Below are 19,222 nucleotides of genomic sequence, written 5' to 3'. Positions count from 1 at the left end.
TTTTATAGAGGTAATAACCGTGTCTTGGTGGTCCGGTTTGTTTTTGTTTTTGTTTTTTTTACATCAGCTGAGACCCTCAAACACACACAGAGGCGGAAGATGAGATGTCAAACTCAGTCAAAGTCTTCACATCGCTTCACTTCACCGAGGTAAATACTGTTTTTGCTGCTTGCGTTTGTTTCTGCGTTTAAACTGCTTTTAAAACGCTAATGACATCCATGTGAATTTCTGTTCGGCAGTTCGGTCATTACAGTTAATTTGGTTTTGGTTCATTTTTGCATATAAATCATAATGCTGTTGACCTTCTGTAGGTAATGGCTACAAAAAATATTATGAGTGTTGGGACTGAATTGGTTTTAACTAAACACGGCATATCTTGGCTGTACTGTAGGATAATACATATTTTCTTTTTAGGAATCTTTTACACATTACTGACCAGTGGTGGACAAAGTACTCAACCCCAGTACTTGAGTCAAAGTATAGATACTCCTGGTCAAATATTACTCAACTTCAAGTCAAAGTTGCTCAGTCAAAATTTTACTTGAGTTAAAGTATTAGAGTACTTGGTTTTAAAAATACTTAAGTATTCAAAAGTACAAATTACAAAGTACATTTTCTAATATCAATACATGCTGTATTGTTTTCATGATGCATTTACAGAAGCTTGTAACTCTGAAACCATCTAATGATGCACTGATGCTTGTAGAACCACTCTGCTACACAAAGTCTATAGAAACACCTATAAAAACTTCAGCATAGAAATACAATCAAAACCAAAAAGGACAGTTATTGTCATTTTCTGATGTAACTGTATTAAAATCACTGCATAACATTAGATTGAAGATAACTGTAAGAAGTTCTCCAAGTCTGTTAAATAACTGAGATTTCTTTCTGTCGTCAGAGGCAGTATATATACATGAATTATACTGTATTTTTCACCACGCTAAAAACAATCCAACTTTAAAAGCTACCTGGAATAATTAATAATTAAAATAACATCTTGAGATTTAATTTTGTCTTTCTCCTGCCGTCACCATTACAACTTTTGTTTGAATGAAAGAGTCACCAACAGCTGACTTCAAAGCTCAGTCGAAAAGTAACAACAACCTTCCTACAAATGTAGTGGAGTCAAAAGTACAATATTTGTCTTTGAAATGTAGTGGAGTGAAAGTAATAAGTTTCCAAAAAAAAAAAACAAATACTCAAGTAAAGTACAGATACTCAAAAAATGTACTCAAGTACAGTACTCAAGTAAATGTACTTCACCAATGGAGCCAATGGACCTAAACAATGAGTGCGTTTATATACGCAGTACTATCCTGGTTTTGAGCCTTGTCCTGTTTCTGATGATATTAAATATAAATGTGGTTATTAATATCCCCGTATTGACGATGATAACAGTATCCAGGTTTATGATCATCTGCCTGCAGGTGTCTTGATTTCTCACTGGAGCCTGATTGATTAATCAGTAAGCCAATATTATTGGCTCAATATAAGCCACACAGTCTGTATCAGTATTGACATAGATGTTGCTCAATATGCATTTAGAGGACCACTTTTTAAAAAACAAAAACAAAAAAAAAAAACAGAATATAATGGGGATTGTTTTAATTTGGTAACTTTAAAAGGTGGCCCACTTTGCATATTTGATCCTTTTTTATTGCCAGTGAAAGTTTACTCTTTCAGTGCTCTGATATCATTTTAGACAAAGTTTGTTGTTAATCTATGAAATATATTGGCTCCATTACATATCTTATAATAAGATAAGGCAAGTTGCAGGGATCATTGCAAGAAATGTGTTTATGTATATATTTTTCATATTAATTTCTGCATAAAGATATCTATCAGATGTTATATTCCCTAATATTGGTATTGGGCCCATAAAAATTCAGCACTGGTCAGGCTCTATTTCTCACCATATCAGACTCCATGACATGGTTCAGATACCTGGATAAGGTCTTTAAATACCACAGTATCCTGGTTTCTATTAAAGTAATCCAGGTTTCTCAAAACTAGAATAAGATTTTATCCGGGTTGAAACCAGTAAAAACTATTTAAATGCACAAAACAATACCAGGATGCTAAAAACACAATCATGACCAGGATACTAGTGTGCATGTGAACAGACTGAGTATGAAGCTCTCATTGAGTTGATGACATGGGCAGATTATTTGTTGGAAGGTCTCTGAAGCTGGAGATTTTGTCTGAACTAGTACAAAGGGGTCACACATTTATGGAGAGAATTAGTGATAATATTGGTGATAAATTTGTGTTTCATGATACACAAATAAAAGCAGAATTTGCATGTGTGTGATGGTTTGTGAATGTTCACAAATGTACTGTCCAAGCCATGCACAAATACCAACTAGTTTGAACAAATATAAAACAATTTCAAAAATCGTGTTTTTATTTGTGTATCATGAAACACACATTTGTCGCATGTTTGAGACTAATTTCTGCCCGTAAACATTTGTCATCAGACTTGAGCAAAGAAAGTGTATTAGCAAAGAGGGAGACCTGAAACATTTTCCCCGTGTGTTGGATGCTGGCAGACAAACAGCTGAAACATTAGCAGCAAGTGTAGTGTAGTGTAGTGTGTGGTCTGATGCTTGCAGTTTGGTGGCTGTAACTTTATGAACCAAGAGTCAGGCTGGCTGGAATGTCATTTATGGCGCACTTGACATATGCCAAGTCAAAACAGCGGTACGTCCCACTGCACTTGAATGCAACAGTGGCAGAACACTGCAGACTTTTGAGTTCAACTTTGAGACAGTTATTGAACTCCAACTCACTATTTGGACTGCTGTACCCATTTTTGCATGTGCAATTACTACATATTTTGAAAGTTGAAAGGTACACTGAAGCTAATGGAACCATGACCGATAATGTGTCTTGACAAACAGGGCAGAATAATGAAGGTTATTTTAATAGTGTGCGTGGTTGAAGCAGGCAAACTGAACTTTGTTTGGATGCCAGACTGAAATCCACTCATTCAAAACGCCATTCAATCCTTATGAAATATCTCAATTGCAAACAGGCTGCACTGACGCTGAAACTGTTTATTAATCTTTATTTCACTCCGAATGCAATCCTGAGATATTCAAAGGAATTGTTTAAACAGACCACAATGGGAAAACTTAAAAGACTGTGGAAAACAAGAAACAAGTCTCAGTGTCAAATTAAATTAAATGCAAGGTAAGAAAAAAAAATTATTTGTCTCTTAGGGTTTGACTGGTTGTCCACTCCTGCATTAGAGGATATTGATTGATGTCTCCTTGAAAGAGTAGGTTTATTTTCCACAGATCCAAGGTCTTCACTCCGTACACTGGTGGCACACACAAAGAGGCTTTTATAGATAAAGAAAATGAATGTTGTAAAAGACGATACAAAAAGGTGTTGTCATCCTGGCTAACAGTCCCCCTAATGGACCTTAGAAGATGAAACTTAAATAAAATGTAATATAAACTATAAAAAGTCCTGTTTATGCACATATATTATCATTAAATCAATTATTATCTCTGAGGCCTGTAAAGGAAACTCTTGTCTCACTGTGAGCAAAGGGCCACTTGAGGGCAGTGCAGACCATATATTTGACTAGAACCAGATGTAAGAGGGCCATTTTATCTTTTTTTAATGACCCCTTCTTAATACTTTGTAATTCAAGTGCAAAACTTAAAACATCAATCAATCAATTCAATCAGCCAAACAAGGTCAAATGTGTCACATGATAGAGACAGAGCAGCTGTGGATTTTTGAAAATGATATTGATATTTGATTTGATAAATGATTATGCACGTCGCTTAGATGTGGTTTTAAAAGAAACTTGACCAAGAAACAGAGCAGCGATAAATTACAGAACACATATGTGTTAACGTGTCATACATATATACTGAGGAGGACATTACAGTTGAAAAATAATTTTGTCAAAGTGCTCTGTTAACATTCATGATACTCACCAGCCAGTGCAGAGACTGATTTATCTGTAATGAGCTAAAATAAAACAATAATATCTTCTCGTCTGCTTTATTAGCTAGTCTCTGTCGTATAAAATTTGTGCTGAAAAAGACATTGGGAAATAATTGTGTACACATAATGTATAATCTAATTACATGCTGCAGAGCTGCAATAGTTAGTTATAGTTAAAGGTTTGTCCAAGATCAAGTCTAGTGACTCGACCACACAGGAAAAGGAGACTAAACATGAGCCCAGATAAAAGTGACTTTTCTTATTGAATACAAAAAATATTATTTTAAGGCTTCTTTGAGATGCTGTGGAGTGGACATCTTACCAGACAGAGTTTTGCAGTTCTCCACCTCAGGTGTCAGCAGTCTGTTGTCAGTCTGACCTAAACTCTCCAGGTCAACTGACTGAGCTCCAGCGGGCTGGAGGAGTGATGAACAACAAGGAGTGTTTGGTGAATAAAAATAAACTGAACAACAAATTTTTTATCTAGAGATACACAATATGGATTTCTTTCAGCTGATACAGATAACCAATAATTACCTGCTACTCATGGCCAATATGGATAACTGATAATTTTTGTAATTTAAAAAGCAGTTCATATAACCTGTAGTTTATTTACACCCAAGTGTAAGAAAGGCTCGGATTTAGTAATTTAATATTTCACAGGTGACTGAAGCAGATCTGACATCAGTAATACAACAAAAACAAACAGCTCTTACTCTTCAAATGTTCATTTGTTTATTTATTTATCTAAATATTGTTATAATATGTAGAATAGGGCTGTGTGATATGGTAAAAAAAATCAGAATGTGATTATTTTTGAGAGATATTTCAATTGCGATATGATTCATGATTAGTGGGAAGTATTTTAAACTAATTAAATGATGATATGACATTTGTGGGGTCTGTACAAAAAACATGTCTTACATGTGGAAAACTACAGGACTCCAGTTTTTCATTATATATGTATATATACATATGTATATGTGTGTATATGTATGTATAACTATATCTATCTATATCTATCTATCTATCTATCTATCTATCTATCTATCTATCTATCTATCTATCTATCTATCTATCTATCTATCTATCTATATTATAATGCCGTTTATCGCACATTTTACCTATATCAAAAAAGATACAGCTTCTGTGATTTGGATATTTCGATTATTGTGCAGCCCTAGTTTAGAAAAATTACAGCTCAGTGACATTGCTTCTGTGCCTCACTCTCATAACCCAATGTATTTTTGATAAATTCAGAAAAAGCCCATCTAAGACAACATGCTACTGGCTAAAATAACTATGTATATAACTTGAAATGTACAGGAAATAGTGGACTTATACATGATGTTTCTCTGTTTTGATATCTGCATTATATAGCAGCCATTGGTTTCCCCGCTATCTAAATATTGACATAGAAAAACGTGTATCATTCGACCAGCAATCTAAATCGATCTGCTCAAGATACATAATGGATACATCATAATGCATTTTTATGATGTTTAAAAGACCTTGACTATTGAAAGGAGATAGTAAAATCAGTAAAATGTCTGTTTAATATTCAATGATGTTGATATAGTTTGAGCTAGATGCTGCCCTCAGTACACATGGTCACTATTTTTAAAAACCTAATTCAAGGGATCTTTATCAAACATGTTTGTTAGTACTGGCTACTATACTTTCATCATCAACTTTTAAACTCTCAAATTGATGTTGGCCTCACAAATCCGGTATTGTTGAGGGTCTAGTAAAAGATGTGATGAAATCTAATCCACCTCCGACTCAGATCAGCTGACACGACGACTGAGAGGCTGATTGAATTTCTCCTCTGGCCTGTAGTTTATTTCATGTAGGAACTACTATCTTTCTGCTGCAGAATCTAACAGAACTACTTTTTCTACTAAAAAGAAAGTAGTACCTCCATGAAACTGCTCACAACAAGGTCTGTGGATTATCTTGAGTAACCGGTCATTATTTCTGGTAAGACACACTGCTGTTGAATTTTAAATTTATTTATTTTCGCTTTGAGCATCACAAGCCGAGTGCCATCTAGTCCTCTTGTATTGGAGAGAAGGCAGACATCTCTATGGCAGTTATCTCTAAAACTCGGCAACCCACACAGAAACAATTTCGTCATTCTAAACTCATCCTGGTGAAGCTTGTCTGGTTACAATTAACAGCTGCAGGCACCTTCATGGCAAATCGGGGCCTTTGCCAATATCGTATACTTCAGTAAAATGAAAAACCAAGTCGCGAAATGAATCTTTCTGAATGAATTGCACTTAGATTGAAGTCTGAAGACAACCACAGCTCTCTCCCTCATGAAAGGACTGAAAGCCTCATTTGTGTTGCTTTGCTGACATCAAAATGTCATCCACTCATGAAACATGTAGGTGGAAATGTCTCTCATCAAACTCAACTGAATGTTTATGCTAATTTCGCATCTTAGCTCTTAATTAAATCACTGTAAGACGTATCGGTTTAAACAATAACACAAAAACAAACAATACTTAAAGAAACAAAATGTAAAACAGGGTACATGTGTTCATTATGTTTAATTTCCAAATAACTGATGGCAAAATGAGAATATTTACAAGAGAAAATATGTATGATCTGTACAAAGAAATATACATGCAAAGATAAAAAACATAAAAACAAATAGCAAACATGAAACAAATGAAACAAACATGACAAAAAAAGACAAACAACAATGGAAAAAACCTAAACTGAGGTATCCAGTCCAAGTTTCCTTGTTTTTAATGGCCTGTGCACACCTTTCAAATAAATAAAAAGGTAACGGAGGACTGCGATTTTTGTTCCTGGTAGAAGCAGTTTAAACGTGACCACGTATTGGATTAATGTATGATTAAGTGGTTATAACTGTTCTAATTTCCAGGAAAGCAAACTAATCAAAGCAGAAACCATTGGTTAGTTGCCATTTTAGGGTATTTTTTTCTTTTCTCTTTTTATAAAGAACAGGAATTTATGAAAGAAATATTTTGGCAATGAGTATCTGTACATAAAGTTAGAACATCCAGTAAATGATGTATAAAACGCTCCCATGAAACTGCAATGCTCCACTACAAGTGAAGAGTACATTTCTTTCTTTTATCCCCTGGAGTACAGGAGTCTAATTAAATGAACCGTGTTCCTCCAACGTAGTGTTTAACTCGTGTAAACAATCATTTCACATGATCATAGATTACCTAAACTCAAGTGAAACATTATCACAATAAAACATTTTTTATTAAGTACTATAAAGCTAGAGCAACTTTGGTGTACCAATACTACAGAGGCATACAGTACAAAAAGTGTTAAATTATTTTTTGATCAAATCATAATGATTGTAGATTGTGACCTCGAACCTGGCCTGGCCTGGAAGTCCCAACACTCAGAGATCAAATAAACACAAACTACCAGCAGTGCTTGCAGTACCAAGTACATGCTTTTCTCTAGATTTATTACAGATACAACAGATGTCTTCATAAATAGTTGCATAAAATGTTAAAGCCGCAACATTGCACATGATAATCAAACATAACATACAATGAGTGCATTTACAGTAATTTTGTCTTCCTCTGCCTCCACATTCACTCCCATCTGACCGGCAATCACTGCTGCCACCGAGGCTCCGACAGTCTCATGTCCTGCCGTCCCAAAGCAGGAGTCCGCCATGAATGTGCGAGGAAAGAAGGCAGAAGTCTATATACAAGGTAAGGCTTAAACATCTCATATCTGCGCAACACAAGTTTTGTTCTAGGAAAAGCAAACGATGGATGTCTATTGTTTCTTCTCAGATTGGACAGTGCAGCATTGTTACTCGCAACATGGTCATCATGGTATCTTAGATTAGGTACATTATATAAGCGCAGCCATCAAAAAGCTCTGATCGGACGTATAAATGTCTCAATAAAGTCACTGTCTCCAGGTGTCTACAGCAACTTTCAACTGATGAGCATTTTCTACAATTATTTTTTTTCTTCTTGGAAACGTAGAGACAGTACTTTAGTTTGTATACATTGTTTCTATAAGAAAGGGCTGCTTCTCAAAAGTCTTTGAGTTACAGTTTTAGTGTAAAAGAGCAAAAACACACGTCTGTGTCCCTCTGGCAACAAGGAGGAGGGCAGTTTGCTCTCAGCGCTATCACTAGCTTTGTTGGCATCACTTTCTCCTGAAAGCTCTGCGTCTGTGCAGTGGTGTCAAGGCTCGATCAATTGGCTCCTCTGATCAGCTTTAACTCTCACAAAGGAAAATAAATTACTTCATAATGTTTTTTTGTTTTTTTTAAGATTTTTGTTCACTTAACTACAAAATCTGTTTATGAGTTGAAACCAGCAAGCAGCAGTAGACAAGGGCATCCATTAATTTAGGTGATTGGTGAGAACTCTGTTCTCTAAGGTTCTGATTGGCTGAAGACCCTCGACAGGTCTCAGGTTATTGGTGAAAGGACTACAGGACTTTAGTAAATCAGCATTCTGTGAAAGAGGATAAGATCAGCATTCATTATTTCTCCTTCCTTTTACATCTAGACCATCAAGATGCTCAACTCCAGAGGAGCCTGCAGCCCCTACAGCCTCAGCACCGGACCACAAACTGAACTATGTCCAGTTCTTCCGTCTTTTGTCCGCTCTGATCAGATTAGAGACAGTATGGACCAAAGGTAGGACTTGTGTATCTGATCCTTTAAACTCGGGGCTGAAGGCGACTTTGGATAAAGCTCCTGACTCCTCCAATGGCCCGGGCGTCAGTCTGATGTTTCCTCCTGTCTATGAAGGAGATGAGGCGGGAGGTGTCCAGGCAGCCCTCAGCTCTGGCACGGCCGTCAGCTGGTGCAGCCTGCAGCCACAGCTCCTGCAGGCAGAGCCCAACCGGGGGCCTCCTGCCCGGGTCGGTCCTCAGGAGCAAGCAGATGAAGTCCCGGGCGGCCTGGCTGACGCCCTGGAAGTAATCCCTGGGGAAGCTGAAGTCCAGCCGGCAGATGTTCAGGCAGGTCTCCTCAGCGCTCTCATCGAGGAAGGGGGAGGCGCCGCTCAGCAGCACGTAGGTCACCACGCCCAAGCTCCACAGGTCTGAGGTCAGCGACACTGGCTCTCCAAGGACCAACTCTGGGGAGGCGAACTCAGGGCTGCCCAGCAGAGGATGACTGTAGTGGGCACTGTTGAGCTGGACAGCATCACCAAAGTCTGTGAGTTTGACTGTAGGCTGGCCGCTGGAGCTGTGGGTCACCAGCAGGTTCTCAGGCTGGGAAATGAGATTAGAGTCAACATGAGTCCGACATACAAACACACTACATGACCTTCATCCACCACGTAAGTGAATTTTTAGGCCTAGGTATGTCTTAATGGAACATCTCAATAATTTATGATTAATGCTAATTTTATTTATTGCAGAGTTTGATGGGAAGTTAATGGTTAAACAAAATGAATCTGCTCTTTAATAAGAGGTCTATTGCTGTAGCGGTCCTTTCCATAATAATGTCAGACACGTTCAAAAACAATCTGAGCTCATCAGCACTTTCAGTGGATATATTTTGATGATGTGCAGTTGCCTGGAGGGACTACGATGTAGCTTAGTTTCATTTCTGCTGCCTGCAGCTCTCTCCCTCAAGACTGGACCAATTTAAAATAAAGCTGTATCCATTCATCACTCAGATACAAAAAGATGGGAAAATAGAGTCCAGGTTAAAATACAACAAAGTTACCCTTTAACATCTTACATCTTGTTTGTTAAATCTAATCAAAAACTGAAAAATAAGTTGTACTATTATGGGGGAGTGTGTACCAGCTCACTTAACCAGCTGCTATCAGTGGCTTCATGTCTGTTACAGATGTAAGTGTGGTGTCAATGTGCTGCTATGCAAATCAACACCACTCTCATATCTGTATGACCGATATGATTTTATGTTTTTGCCAAATCTGACAACACAGGTAGTAGTGTTTTGTTTTTCATGGACATGTCAGTGCAGGACTTTAATACCAAATCTTTTACACTCTGCTCAGTGATAGTGTTCACCTGTGCTGCTACATGAAGAATATATATATATAATTTTTTTTCTAACAATGCTAGGTCAAAGTCCTTACTTTTACATCCAAATGTACTATCCTGCTGTTGTGCAGGTAGTGTAAAGCTTCTAAAACATCTCGAAGGTAGCAGGCCACTTTCTCCTCAGTCAGATTCCCCCAGCTAACGATGTAGTCCAGCAGACGACCCTGGTCAGCCCTGAAACACGCACATCACAAACACAACAGCAGAACATCCAGCTAATGAGTTTAATTCTATTTAAATTAAATCTGTTTGATTCCATTATGTTTATTCTGTACTCACATCTCCAAGACGAGGGCGTAGCTGCTGGGGGTTTCATACGTGTCAATCAGGCTGACTATGTGGGGGTGTTGGAGCCTCTGGAGCAAATTTAGCTCCTGAGTCACCCGGTCCCTCCTCATCAACTTCTTGTTCACATGTTTGACCGCTACCGTACGTTTGGTGCCCCGCTGGTCACAACGCTTGACGACAGAGAAACGACCCCTGGTGAGGAGACACAAGATGGCCAGACAGTTAGTTCACTTCAGACGACGTTTGTTGTGGTTGGATTATTACAACTTTAATAATCAGAGAGTCTGAAATTAATTTAATTTGTTACTCCTCATAGACAACCCGTGTAGTATGATTTAGGCATTTAATAAGTCAAACTTCTAAAATCATGTCAGTAAGAAAACACTGTTCAATGAATAACAAAAGGCTGAAGTGTTGTCACAAAACCTATAAACTGGTCAAACCATGGAGACATTAAGGCGAGTCTATTACCTGCCCAGTTCAACCACCTCAGTGTAGTGAGACTCAAAGTTGTCCTTCCAGCTCACTCTGATCCCATCAGTGGACACTGCTGAGGCATAACAACAACAACAACAACAGAGACATTCAATTCATGTCCACATTTGTCAAATAACGTCTGTAAAGGTACTGATTCAGTATATTTTATTCTCTAGCTGCACTCTTACCTAACACTCTGAGGCTAGCTGATGACGTTACACTGCCCAGCTCGTTCGTGGCAACACAAGTGTAAATTCCATCATCCTCAGAGGCTACGCCAATGATCCGTAGAGTCGCTTCACCCGTATCACTGCAATAACATGTACATGTTAATTTATATCTATTCACTACTGACCAGCAATTTTCTTGTTAAACACTGTCAACTGCCCTACATGATGTCACACAATAGACCCAAAGATTGTTGTGCAATGACATCTGGACTGTGTTTTCTTACCTGTAGGCGATGCTGAAGTGTCCATTGTTGGTGAGGTTGCTCTGGTTGGGTCCTTTCCAGGTGACAGCAGCCCGGGGTCGACCGCAGACCTTACACCTGAGGGTGACGCTCTCTCCGTTGTCACATGTCACATCACTCAGAGGTACAAGGAACTCTGGGGGAACTGAAATGAGAGAAAAAAAAATTGAGATTACATGATGAGGTGATCTTTAAAATTCTACACCAACTGTTTAAAGCAGTTTAACGGTGCTTATCATAATATATGAAATTGGTTTTGTTAATCTTCAAATTAAAACTTACCATCATAGATGTAGTTTGGATTTAGAAGCTAAAAAGAAAGACACAAAAAAGAAAGCACGTCAGACTGAAAAATACACTATAGACCAGAGGCATGACTTAAAACACAGCATTACAGAGCGTCCTCAGATGTGCTGATTAACTCACCTTTACAGAAACTTTATTGGCCAGGCCATCTCTGGACTTCCTGTAACCATTTTCCAGCTTGGTCTCTTTCTTTGCCTCCTTCTCTTTCTTCTCAGACTTTTTACGGATGCGCAGGGACGTGTGCCAGGATGAAGACTTCCTACTGGAACAACAGATGAGGTGAGTCAAATAAAACTGCTTAACTAAATGTGAGAGCTTGAGTTTTACACTGTTACACAGGGTAGACAAAAGTACACGAAACACTTGAATTCTTTTCAAATTGACTGAGGCTGCTCACTGCAGAGCCAGTGGGTCGAGTTGCACGGCTGCACCCAGGCTGCGGTCCAGCCCCTCCCCTAAACACAGAGGCCAGTTTGACAACAGGGAATAGAGTACCCAGGTGGTTTTCTTGCTACGTTTGGCTCCTGGCACCGAGTCAGCCTCCCAGTGAACACAGCCAAACCACACTGGCAGGGAACACAGTACCAAAGACGGATAGCTTCACCTATCGCTTAAGTAGTTAACTGCTTACTGTAGTGCTGTTAGCTCAGTGAGCTAGCTGCACAACTAAGTGAACAGTTACCGGTCCATCAGGGAACTCTGTAAATTACCTCAGTACAGTGTCAGTCTCCGAGGCTGTGTTCAGTCCCAGTCCAGCTGTGTTCCTCTGGAGACTGCTGAACCTCACTCTGTAGCCTCCTGATGACAGCTACAGCGAGCACTGACAGTTTGCAACACTTAGCTTTACTTGTTGTTAAAGTAGCTAGCCGGTAAGTGTTCATCAGGCAACTTTCACCCAAATTAAAGAATTGAGTTGTTACGTTGTGTTCTTGAACCGCAATTAGTGAGGCCTGCTACAAATGTACAAATCCTACTATGGCAAGGACCAAGTTGGTGTGATTCTGAAAATCTCTGGTTCAATTTTGCTTTTAATTTTAAGGCCGCAATTTAGCACATATACACAAAGCCTCAGAGCTGATGCAGCTCATACTGCAATACATCCCTCCATGAGTAGTAACATCAATAACATTTTATTATCAAAAAGGCATAACGGTTTCCCCCTGACTGGCATTCAACATCACAACATCTGTCCACCATCACCTCAGCCTGTCAGAGTAGCCACATGCCAACACCAAATTCAACAGGATATCCTGCAAAATGATCACTTAAACAACATAAAACAGCAAAACTCAAACCATACAAGATTGATGTCAGGTCACAGACAGCTGGTATCAATCTATCATTGTCTATCGTTGACAACGCATTCTGGCGGAGTAAAATGCACACGTTGTCATCAAAAATAAACTTCTTATCCTCACAGCTCCTCTGTCCTGAAGTTGGGGGCTGATGTAGAGGCCTCTGCTAGTTCCGTAAAAATTATTTTTAAATTACTTTGGAGCCTTAGAAATGTTCAGTAAATAGCCTATCACTCAAATACATGAGTCTGTGTACATCCTCCCTCCTGACAATGATTAAGTAGTACTTATTAAAGTAATCTAAGTGGGACCAGTGAGACTTTGGTTGGGCAGGAGTATAACGACCCTCCAATTGACCAACTGACCGCACGGTGTCATCCCTAGTGAATCTGCATTTTTGCTTCACATGATGCTCAACTTTGATGACCTTCTGGTAAAGCTGCAGCCTCAACCAATAGTAAAGATGTGTTTCTGGCCTCAGCTCAGCAGGCAGTGTCTACCCCCCTACATTTGTGCATGTGTGATCTTAGCCTAATATTTTGCAGTGTTTTGTCTGGGCTGAAAATGCCCCAGGTGTAGCTATACTAGGTCAGGCCCCACCCGTTTGGCTCTGGAGTGAGCACCACTTTGGGTCTTGGTTTGCCAAAATGTTGAACAGATGTTGGCCTATTTTTAAAAAAAAGTTCAGTACAATTTCCTGACATAAATAACAGATGGTAAAAATAAATTTATCCTTGTGTAACTTCTCAGAGCTCTTACTTGATGGATCCCTCAGGGCAATCGGGGACGATGGCTGAGGTGTGTCCCAGCACAAATCCGGGGATCCAGCCCTCGGCAGCAGGGCCCTGCTCGGTAGCCGCCCTGAACACCAGGAACATGTTTTGCTGGTTGCTGGCCAAGATCTGGACCACCTCGCCCTGAATGACGCTGATCTCATCCTCCTTCAACGCCATGTAGTCCTGGGTCACCAACATGGTGGATACGCTACTGCTGCTGCTACTTTCACTCTGCACCACAGGGAGGAAACATGGAGAAACTGTAAGTACAAGCTGTCATGTGTCATTATTATAAAATCTTAAATTACACAAATTGTGACTTCACCTTGAATAGAAATCAGCTTTTATATCAAAAGTGACTCATTCAGACTGATTTTTAAATTACCATTATGATGACACATTTTTAAAACTGTAAATTGGACACGCTTGGTGAGGAAAAGTGAGAGAAAAGCTTGAAGCAGAGGACAAACACTGGAAACAGATGTTTGATTATTGTCCACTTCATAAAATTTTCAGAAGATTACAATGAAGTGCAAGAAAAAAACAGCAATTCATTATTTTCTTCTTGGAAAAACAAAGAACTGGATGAAGAAAGGCAGGAATAAGATGAAGATTTCCATTTGTCTTTGCTCTACAGCTCCAGGCAAAGATGAAAGGAGGAAGGTTAGACTGAATGGGAGGAACTCTTGTCGAGTACGTTTGTAGATGAACCACAAACGTCAGAGGTTAGTTGCAGGAAAAGTACATTTCAGTTACACACCATGAAGACAGCGGGAGGTGAAGGACGGCCAAGAGGAAGTCAGGTGTTAGTAGAAGCTTTGTCAGAGTTAAGAAATCTAGAGACAGCCTTGAGAGGGAATCACTGAAGAGCTGACTGAGGCCCAGAGAGGTTCTGAACCCGAAAACACGTAGACAGTGGAAACTTGTGCTAGAGATCGTCCTCAGAAATCATCTAAAGTTAGAGAAGATGATGTTGAAGAGCAGTGAAGGTTGTCAGAGATGTGCAGTAGGGGACAGATTAGTAGCGCTGGCTGCAGCAGGACAGGAGACAGCAGACAGACAGGACAGGACAGACCAGGCGTCCCACTGCCTCGGTGTTAGTCGGTGCAACACTGCAGCAGCTGCTGGTCTTACCCCGTTACTTTGGGTGGACTGGATGGACTGCTCGCTGGCCGATGAGCACGTACTCATGCGGTCGGCGTCCTTGCTGTGCGTGGAGTGTCTATGGGTTTGGGTCCCAGATCCAGAGCCGGTCTGGATCTGGTTCGAGTTCTGACGGACCGGAGACTCCCCCGCCTCCCCCGGGAAGGTGAACGAGCCAGGCCGGCTGGCTGGAGAGCCTGGCATGGAGCTCCAGAAACCAGATCCAGACTTCTGGCCTGGGCTGGGAGGGGGAGGAGGCAGGCCATCCTTGCCAAAGGCAGGAGTGGCCAGGGGTGGGGCCATAGGGGACACGGCTCCTGGCCGTGGTTTGGACGTGGGTGTAGAGGGCAGGGGCCCGACCGTGGCGCGGGGAATAGGGGCTACAGTGCTGGCAGGAGTAGGGGTCTGTGCTTGGTCCTCTGGGCTCTGGATGGGGCGCTTGCCCTGCGGGCTGCCCCCTGGAGGGAGCAGGGGAGGAGGGACAGGACACGAGGACGAACCTGGATCATAAGTGAGCAAAACTCACACCTCAGTCACAGCTTTCATTTTGTCACACAAAACGCATTATAATAACCATCTTTATTAAAAGTTAAATTGATGCTTAATTAAACATTAGTTAATAATTATTTCACTATTAAAAACAACAGTACTTGTTGATGATTACCAAATAATTCGTAAATCATTAAAAAGAGATGGACCAAAGATTTTAACACATTGGTAATAGTTAATAATCAGTTTGCAAAACAATCTATGAACAATTTATGGATGGCTAGAATGAAGTGTCAAATGATGATTATAATACATTACCTTAAGTGAACTTAGATATTTGCATGAACTAACATACTTATCTTTAACCCAAAATATTAACTTTTCCTAAACCTTCCTAAGTAATTTTGTTGCCAAAAGTAATCCAAATAATTTTTGTGCCCTTATTTTGAATGTCTACAGCATCATAGTTTGAAGGGGAGGGCCAATGACCAAGCTGATGTAGTTGATGAGTTGGGAGTGCGAACATGTTGTCATCAAGCATTATTTTAATGGCCGTTATAAAGTTGCAACTGACATGTATAAAACTTAACAGTTGCCTAATAAATGGTTTATAAAGCACATAAATATGGCTTAAGTGTTTAACAGTAAAATAACTATCACTGTTTAAATCAATGAATTATCCAATTACAATAAAAAAATGGTTATTATAAAGTGTTACTAACAAATTTCACAAATACAGATGGATACATCTTCCATACCTGACATCTTATTGGGGCCGTCGGTGTCGGCCCCGGGGTGGTGGCGGAGGGGCTGGGGCAGGCGGGATGGTTGGGGGATCCTGGATGGTCGACGAGAGCCACCCTGGGATCCTGAAGGGATGGCACTACCCTGGGCACTTCCACCTCCGACTCCAGGGGGTGCACTGGACGCACTGCTACTTCCTGCTGGAGCTCCCATGCTGGGCACGGATGAGCCACCACTTGCCCCCACATGGTTCCTCTGATACTCTATTGGTGACGTCAGAGCTGTAAGAAGGTACAACAGACACAGGAGAGGCCATGAGGCAAACAGTTCTGTCCAGAAAACCTGTTTTGTGTGTGTGTGTGTGTGTGTGTGTGTGTGTGCGCCTACCATTGAGGAAGTTGCGCTGGCTCTCCAGTATCTGGCTGATCTGAAGGGTCCAGACCTCGCGCACCCCTGGATGAGAGGAGTGAAGCACAAAGGACTCCAAGGTGCTGTTAGTCGACCGAGATGTGAGAATGAACTTACAGGGATCACCTTCCACGTTCTCCTCTAGACCCAAACAGCTGACCTACAGAGAGAAAAACAGAGGGAGAGACGTTGTTATATATCAGTCAGTTTTAAATACATACTGAGCTTTAACGGCTGTATTCATGAGCATCTTAATTCCTTACATAATTCTTTTCTGCTTGTTATTTATTCTAAAACCTCACAGATAGAGCTGTAGCTAAAATATTTTAATTATCAAGTATTATTATTATTATCATGACATCTTCAAATTGCTCCTTTTGTCCGACAGACAATTAAAAACTCACTCTTCATTTACTATCATAAATGACAGAAAAGCAGCAGATTCTGACATTTAAGAAAATTTTTCATATTTCTTTTTGAAAAATGACTGAAAGGATTATTCTGATATCAAAACAGTTGGCAATTCATTTTCTTTCGATTCACTTATTGATAAATCAACTAATTGTTGCAGCTTGTGACACATTGATTTATTTTTCACAGGCGTAGTTTATCCAGCAGAGGGAGCTGCAAGCCCTTTAACTGACAGCTGCTCATACACACTTTTAATTCCACTGGCCTTCACTGATAATATTGTGGTGGACATCCTTGTCCATCTAATATGTCAGTTACCTTGATGCTGTTCTTGTAGAGGAAGCCTGGCAAGGAGAAACCTTTCTTCTTATCGAGGGGCTCGCTAAAGATGACCAGCTGCTCAAAGAGGAAGACTCTCCTCTCCTTCATCCGGCCAAGCAGACTGCCCTCCGGGTCAGACACCATGAACGTGTCCTGCAGCAAAAGGCGTCCCTGAGCCACAATCTTCCCCTGAAGAGGGAAATGAACCAGATGGAATTGGGAAGAAAGAGAGATGATGATGATAAAGTTTTTGTTGAGGCAACATGCTGTGAAGAATGTATTGTATCACTGAGTGTAACCCTGCTTTCATCATAATGTGATTTCTTACGTCGAATCCCTGAAGCCGGCCGACATTCATCATGTCATTACACCTTTTTGGCACGATGCACATGACCTCTACCGCTTTCTGAAAGAGTCACAAATGACCAAAAGGTTGACTGCTGAACATGTTTGGTTTGATTTTAAGGGATTAAGAAATTTTATTTCAGTATTTTACCTCCAGCTCCATAGACTCCAGCCCAGCCTTTTTAGAATGCTTCAGGAAATCCTGAAACAGAAAATGTAAAGAAAATAAAAACTCAACAATTTACACTTTAAAGGGATAATTTGGTTTATTTGATTAAGAGTTGTCTGTGGTACTTATCAAAAGTCAGTGTATTACCTATCTTAAGTGGCAGCTGGCACAGCCACAGTTTGGAGAAGTAGAGATGAGTACCAGCACAGAAACTAAGCAGTGAACTGCTGTGGACAGGGTTACCTCCAAAATGTATTTAATCTATTTATTTCTACTTTATTTTTCAAGATGCGAGGTACCATTGTGACATATAACCAAGGTAAATTACAAACAATGGATTAAACAAAATAAAGAAAACACAAAGGAAAAACACCACAAAATGTATTTTAGTCTCTCAAAAATCAGTTTTAGTGCACACAGTATTTCTATTATTTTCACTGCTTTACCTTGTCGTCTGACAGAAAACTGCTGTTAAGCTTGATATCGCTCTGTCTTGCTCAACCAGACTACTTTGACACAAACAGTAATTTTATCTCACAGAACATGTGGGTTGCTGGTCTACGCTGCTTTGATCATTTGGTTTGTTTGTGTTATTGTGTCACATTGGCAAACCCAAACAAACCTTTCCAAATACTGAGGTCACACGATAACACAAACTGACAGATTGAGGCACACCCATAATTCCTTAGTTCTGCGAGGTAAAAGTGCTGATTCCACCAATGGAGTCTGGTTGAGTGAGAGAAAACCATCGTTGGCTTCTATAATAGTGGTTTCCTCCTCACCCTCCTCCTCCATTAGTAAAAGCTGTCTGGCAGCAAGGTAAATCAATGAAAATATTCTAAATAGAGTTACACTATATTGATTATTTACATGGGCCTTTTTTAAGAGACTAAAAATACATTTTGTTGCTGATCCTGTCCACAGCAGTACGTAGTTTAGTTTCCATGCTCCTCACTGCTTCTCCAAACTGGGGGTGTGCTGAACAGCTGTTATAAGTAATACACTGACTATCCATGAGTACAACCTGAATTCAAATAATCAGATCAATCACTTTAAAATATCATTATAAATTATAAGTAACAGAGATCTAAATTTATTAGCAGCAGATGACTGAGACACTGTATAATAACAATATGAATTCCAGATGTTATGATGCTAAGACAAATGTAAGGGAACAAAACCAATAGTTACAGCTCTAGCGCCCCCTGCTGTATTGTAACGTACAAACCTTGAGCAGCAGCTGGTACTTCATGATCCTCTGGACTGGCTTTATGAGCAGGTCTGAGATCTGTAGCCTGTGTCCCAGCCGCTGCTTCAGGTCCTACAAAGTCAAAGGTCAGAGGTCATTCGAGAGGCTGACAACAACACGGAGGTCTCAGAGGATTCTTCAAAATAACTCAAAAGAAATGGGCTCATACCTCGAAGTAGGTGTCGATATACTCTGAGACGATGTGCTCTGACTTGGGCTTGTTTTGACAATACACCACATACATGTTTAGCCTCCGTTCCTGGATACAAAAAAAACACAAACAATTACAACAACAGCAAATCTATATAAGCGTGTACA

At 40.0% G+C, this 19,222-nt stretch overlaps 1 protein-coding gene across 1 annotated transcript in view; it reads right to left on the bottom strand.

Annotated features, from left to right (window-relative positions):
- Positions 1 to 6,502: 6,502 nt before the first annotated feature.
- Positions 6,503 to 19,222, bottom strand: part of LOC146312761 (triple functional domain protein-like) — a 105,136-nt gene continuing 92,416 nt past the window's right edge. The window contains exons 47-63 of the mRNA XM_084739703.1: positions 19,074 to 19,163; positions 18,884 to 18,976; positions 17,638 to 17,688; positions 17,470 to 17,547; positions 17,139 to 17,330; positions 16,389 to 16,569; positions 16,016 to 16,282; positions 14,760 to 15,268; positions 13,609 to 13,856; positions 11,675 to 11,816; positions 11,531 to 11,558; positions 11,231 to 11,393; positions 10,965 to 11,086; positions 10,771 to 10,849; positions 10,291 to 10,491; positions 10,047 to 10,185; positions 6,503 to 9,207 (exon numbers count right to left, since the gene is read on the bottom strand). Coding sequence (XP_084595829.1) covers positions 8,650 to 9,207; positions 10,047 to 10,185; positions 10,291 to 10,491; positions 10,771 to 10,849; positions 10,965 to 11,086; positions 11,231 to 11,393; positions 11,531 to 11,558; positions 11,675 to 11,816; positions 13,609 to 13,856; positions 14,760 to 15,268; positions 16,016 to 16,282; positions 16,389 to 16,569; positions 17,139 to 17,330; positions 17,470 to 17,547; positions 17,638 to 17,688; positions 18,884 to 18,976; positions 19,074 to 19,163 — 3,141 coding nt within the window. The 3' untranslated portion in view covers positions 6,503 to 8,649. The remainder of the gene's footprint in view (positions 9,208 to 10,046; positions 10,186 to 10,290; positions 10,492 to 10,770; positions 10,850 to 10,964; positions 11,087 to 11,230; positions 11,394 to 11,530; positions 11,559 to 11,674; positions 11,817 to 13,608; positions 13,857 to 14,759; positions 15,269 to 16,015; positions 16,283 to 16,388; positions 16,570 to 17,138; positions 17,331 to 17,469; positions 17,548 to 17,637; positions 17,689 to 18,883; positions 18,977 to 19,073; positions 19,164 to 19,222) is intronic.

Source organism: Lutjanus erythropterus, chromosome 16 (assembly GCF_056507025.1).
Source record: "Lutjanus erythropterus isolate fLutEry1 chromosome 16, fLutEry1.hap2, whole genome shotgun sequence".
NCBI classification, from domain to species: domain Eukaryota; kingdom Metazoa; phylum Chordata; class Actinopteri; order Lutjaniformes; family Lutjanidae; genus Lutjanus; species Lutjanus erythropterus.
The sequence above is the reverse complement of the archived record's forward strand: the minus strand, read 5'-3'. Positions and strand labels throughout refer to the sequence as shown.